Source organism: Austrofundulus limnaeus, unplaced genomic scaffold (assembly GCF_001266775.1).
Source record: "Austrofundulus limnaeus strain Quisiro unplaced genomic scaffold, Austrofundulus_limnaeus-1.0 Scaffold11, whole genome shotgun sequence".
In the NCBI taxonomy this organism is placed as follows: domain Eukaryota; kingdom Metazoa; phylum Chordata; class Actinopteri; order Cyprinodontiformes; family Rivulidae; genus Austrofundulus; species Austrofundulus limnaeus.
The window spans coordinates 1838001-1843429 of NW_013952413.1; the positions used below are offsets into that span (position 1 = coordinate 1838001).

General features: G+C 35.5%; 1 protein-coding gene across 1 annotated transcript in view; it reads right to left on the reverse strand.

The window, feature by feature from the left end:
* The window catches only part of pdgfc (platelet derived growth factor c), a 56767-nt gene that overhangs the window by 9012 nt on the left and 42326 nt on the right, over window positions 1–5429 (reverse strand). Inside the window, exon 3 of the mRNA XM_014001980.1 lies at window positions 4146–4326. Within this exon, the coding sequence (XP_013857434.1) occupies window positions 4146–4326 (181 nt within the window). The remainder of the gene's footprint in view (window positions 1–4145; window positions 4327–5429) is intronic.

Consider the following 5429-nt stretch of genomic DNA (forward strand, 5'->3'; position numbering starts at 1 on the left):
GTTGATATCACAGTTGTAGCTTGTTTTGTGGTTCTGGACATATTTTAATATGGAGACAAGGAACACAAACGTCTCTTTTGATCGTAAAGGTTGCAGACCCGATTTAAGGCAATTGGAAAATGACATTTATAAAAAATATATAGAGTCAAATTGTCATTCTTTGCCATACCTATGTGAGATTTGAGATCAGGTTCTGGTTTGTAAAAGTTTGAATGTGTTTTATCATAAAGAAAAAAAAAACATTGCCCAACAATGCAGTGTCACAACTGTCTGAAAGCCCCTGGCCCTCAAGAACTTGTTTTCATGCTGTTTTTGACAGAAAGATTTTTGTTCTTGTCTCACACAACCACAGAATCGTATTCCTGGTAACTAAAATGACAGGTTTAGCTAACTCTGTTGAGATGACAAATCTGAAATAGCATCCTGGGAGAGCTCTGAAAACAATATATCTGACTCTTTTGCATGCAGTTTCAAACCACTTCCTTGCACAAGGGGACTGTGAGTAAGCATCAAGGTTTGGTTTGCATGGTTTTTTTYCCACTCATTCTACATAATTAACTGTAATTGAGGACGCTAAAAGCAGATCGGATTTTAATGATTCCAACAATTTTTGCATTCGCTTTAATTATACTCCCCAAGGCTCTTTTTTGTCACCGTCAAGTACATTTTTGTGTTTGTAATGTTGTGTAGGCAAATGTGCACGAGTTCCATCTCTACTGTGTAAAAATCACTTCAATCCGTTAAAATAAACAAGCTCGCAGAGGCCAAAGGATCACACAAAGACAATGATGTATGTTTTGTTTGCTCCTTTAAGCCACAACGCCCACCACTCAACACCCGTCATGCTCCGTTCAACAGGCTCCTTCTCCTCTGTGTTTTAACAACCTCTTCGCCTCGGCCGTTTCACTTCTCTCCCCCCACTAAAATCTCTTCCTGTGAATTACAGAGCGTCTTTTATTTTTCCTCCTCTTTCATTCCATGGAAGTGGTAAATAAGGAATCACTGCTTGTTTAAATATAAACCGAAGTGCTGGCCCCCGCATGGCATGAGGTTCCCAGTAGCTGCTGGTTGACCACAGAGGAAACAGAGATCTGCTGTTCAGAGTTCCTTCTCTGTAAGAGAGGGAGGTTCAAAGGGAAAACAAAGTTAACGTGCAAAGCCCTGAGCTTTGCTCCTGATGGTTTCTGCACCCACCACACTTTTAATATTGGGGATTAAATTAACATTTCATATTTGTAAACAGAATAAACTGAGTGTATATATAGCTGCAGTGTGGACAATGCAATTTAAACCAGTATTTGTGGGCTGCAATTTACTTTAATCCAGACTAGGGCTGAACGATTTTGGAAAATTATTTAATTGCGATTTTTTTATCTATAAATTGCAATTGCGATTTAATGTGTGATTATTATTTTTTAATGTCTTCAAATATTTTCCAACAAACAGAAGCAATAAATCAGTCTGTTTTATAATAAACAACACAAGATTTATTTAAAGCACAGATAACAATAAAGCAAACAAATCTGCATCTTTACCTTTTCACCATTTCTAATTTTTCATGTTTGTTAAGTGAACTTCTTAAACACTGTGTGAACTTCACAGGACAGTCTATAAATAAATAGAAAAAAATTCATAAATATAAAAAGAATAAAGTTCACAGCTTTCCAGCCAGTAACATCATGTAAAAATAAAGTGCAAAAAACATGAATATAACCAACTCATTTTCTAGGAAAATCAAACTCAAGTTGCTAGATTACATCATCACCTAATATGTTTGCCAATAATTGTGATCTGAGCTATAGTAGAGATGTTAAAGAGAAAAAAAGTGAAGGAAAACACTAAATATGTTTAAAACTGCAAATAAACTTAATGAAATAAAAATATTTTTATGATTTTAATGCTTAGATCCACATTACATAAATTAAATAAATTGGTGATAATCTTAAATTTAACCTGCAGACTGTGAGATATCACGAGGCACAGGGAGGATGAGGTGAAGCAGTGACTGATCTGTGAGTCAAACACAGCTGGGTCCAGACATTTATTTTACAGAGACAGTACCAGAGAACAAACATCACATTAAATATTATATCCCACTTTAGAAACAAGGCAAGAGCAGTGGCAACTTTGCGCATGCAGGATTCATTTGCAGCGGTCTCCTCTCAGTAATATCTCGTAATATTACAACTTTAAACTCGTAATATTACGACTTTATTCTCATAATATTATGGCTTTTTTATGTGACTTTAATATCGTAATAGTATGATTTTATTCTCGTGATTTAAAAATATCTTGTTGTGTGGCCCTAATACTCCATCGTAATGTATATATCAGCCTTGACACAAATCATGGCCTCTGTTATTGCCCAAACTCTTTACCAATTTGTACACACACATTTTTTGGTTTTAAAGTTGTAGAGGATCACATTGTTGACAAGCCTGAAAAACACACGAAAAAAACCCTTTAAAATACAAAATATTACAGAGTGAATAGAATGAATTCTAAATGGAATCAGTAACAACAGATGGTAATTTTCACTGGGGATTAATGAGAAGAATTGTTTATTTAAAGCAAGTTAACAAAACCGAGACATGGCAAGTTAAAACACAGCCGTTTTCTCTTTAGTTTATCTCTGTGCTTTTGTTGCTGTAAAAAAAGCAGGTATCTGTGTGTGGCCTACATATCAGAAGGAAAATAGCAAGAAAGATGTACAAATAAGGTGAACAAGGGAGGAGGCCAACAGGGCAATCAAGTCTTTTTTTCTACATTAAAATGTTGACAATAGATAATTGGTAGAACCAAATCTTAAGATGAAGATCAGAAAGAGATAAACACTGATTTGTTCTGTTGCAGAAAATGAACATAAGTAATCTGTGCACAGAGAGAGAATATCTGAATATTCATATTGGCTAAAAAATATGTACATAAGTGTTAATTGCAAAAGTATAAAAGTAAGAGTGATAACCCACCAGATTGTCAATGTGTTTCAATACATAAAGTTTTGACTTCTGTATTAACATTAAAATAAAGCACAATAGACTTTTAAAACTGATTTTTATTATTTTTATTTATTAATAAAATGCAGCAACTTACACTTCACTGGAATTTGTAAGTGTTCTAGTTTTTTTTTTTTTTTTTTGTGAAGGATTATTGTCTATAGCCCCTTGTTCAAAAGGCTTCTACTATATTTTAGCTGTAAGTGGAGTAAAATACCACAGGTAGCCATGAGTGCTTTCATTTCAGGGTCCTGAAAAGAAATCTTCCCCGCCGAGKTCAAAGTTCACTTTGAGAATGTAGATTTACAGATTTTCTTTGCTTCAGCCTCAAGCAACAATCAGTGGCATTGCAACACCTCAGGTGTCAGAGTAATCTGGCAGGATGTAGAGCCACAGCTAAGCTTCAGAGGTCAACATAGAAAATGTAAGCTTGATTGTTCAAGATTGAAGAATAAAAACATACTTTCTTCTGCAGAAGATAAAAGCATCTAAAATGAACATCTTTTGCTCTGCTGCGTGCTCTGAATTTTTATCAGTCAGTAAAAGAAAAAAACAAGAAAGACTTATTTTAAACAAAACATTCGCCAAAAAAAGAGTGTATTTCATGTAACCGAGGGGTGTCCTGTAAACTGAAGGTGTTCCACATTTTAAAACGGAAATTTTGAAGGGTTATTCAAAGTAAGTTTGCATCCCAAAATAAGATGCACATGCAGATCAAACAGTGGTAGTCATAATCATTGAGTTGTTTTTAAAGTTTGGAAGTCTTTATTGCTCACTGGCAATGGCAAAAGGGAAATTATATTTCCCCCCGTGTCTGTTTGCGTGAAGTACAATGCTTGTGTGTGTTTATATAGTGGTAGCAAAATATCTCATAAACCACTGGATTGATTGCAATGAAACTCTCAGAAAGTAATCAGTAGATGGATCTACATCTGATTAACTTTTGGAGTCAACCTAATTTGTGGTGGGGACCACAGCTTTGCATGATTAGTCATGACAAAACGCTCTACAACTGAGCAAAAGTGTGGCCATGGCCACCCCTGGCCACCCCCTGGCTCCGCCCCTGATCAGTGCATCCCTACATTTAAGTGTTAAAAACTGACACTGAGAAGACAAACTGCACACTTCATGCTTCTAGTTGTTACATACCACAGGCAGAAGGGAGTAGTGGATGCAAAATCCAGGTTCCGAGGGGAAATACTCGTCCGAAACGAAGCGAATGATGATCTGACTGCCTTCAGATTTGTGATTTACTGGTGTCGACTGTGACCCACACCAGCGACCCAGGACCGTCTTCTGAATCGGATCTTCTATTTCCACAAAGTCATACCTGGTGCAGTCAAGACAGAGAAATATCAATTTATTACTTTAGTTAATCAAATGTCATTTATGTGTTTCAAATTTATTTAACTTTTTTTTTTAATTTGGAACATTTCACTTTATGAATGCAGTTTATGAGAAACGGTTTTTAAGTCATTTTGGCTTTTTTGTGAGAGAATCATCTCAAAGTTTTATAGGTTTTGCTTTATGATAACTTTATTACTTTATGGTTTCTGTGCTTTGTTAGTACAATAAAATAATTATGGGGCGGCTGTGGCAGAGGGGTTTGTGGGAGTCATCCCGTGACCGGTGTGTTGCCGGTTCCATCCGTCTCAGTCATTGTGCCCTCCACTGCTCCACTGTTGTGTGGTGTTCCACAGGGCTCGGTTCTGGGCCCTGTTCTTTTTCTATTGCATCTCCTTCCACTTGACTCTCTTCTTAGGAAACATGGGATTGCTTTTCATTGCTATGCTGACGACATACAGATTTATTTATTGCTGATGAATGGATATAAGACAGGCCTTTTCACTTGTTGTTTTTAAATCACTTCTTAAGACCCACCTTATTCCTAGGCTATTGTCAAAATAGGTGATGTTTGATGTGTGACTTTGTTCATTGTGTTTTTATCTGTTTTATTTGATTACTATTTTTTATTTTTCTATTTTATGATTGTATTGTATTTTATGACTGTGTGCAGCACTTTGGTCCTGTCGGTGTTTAAAGTGCTTTACAAATAAAGTTGGTATGGCATGGTATTGTGTCCTTGGGCAAGACACTTCATCACTCTTGCCTGCTGTTGACTACATTGTAGCCTTGATGACTTCTTAAAGTGCTATATGAGTTCAACAATTTACTAATAATAATTAACAAGTACCTTTTTAGTAAAATCAATAAAAATATGGGATATTGTCAAACATTAATGAAACACATTTGATATTTATTGCAGCATAAGCAGTTTACAGCCAATAATTGTGGCCATTTTACTGGCTTGTTTTACTATGGCTTTTTTTCTAAACATTGTAACATACAGCTATATTTCTCTATATGTGTTTAAATTACTTAGACAGGCAAAATCAAGAAAAAAATACTTCTAATTTCGGCAATATATATATA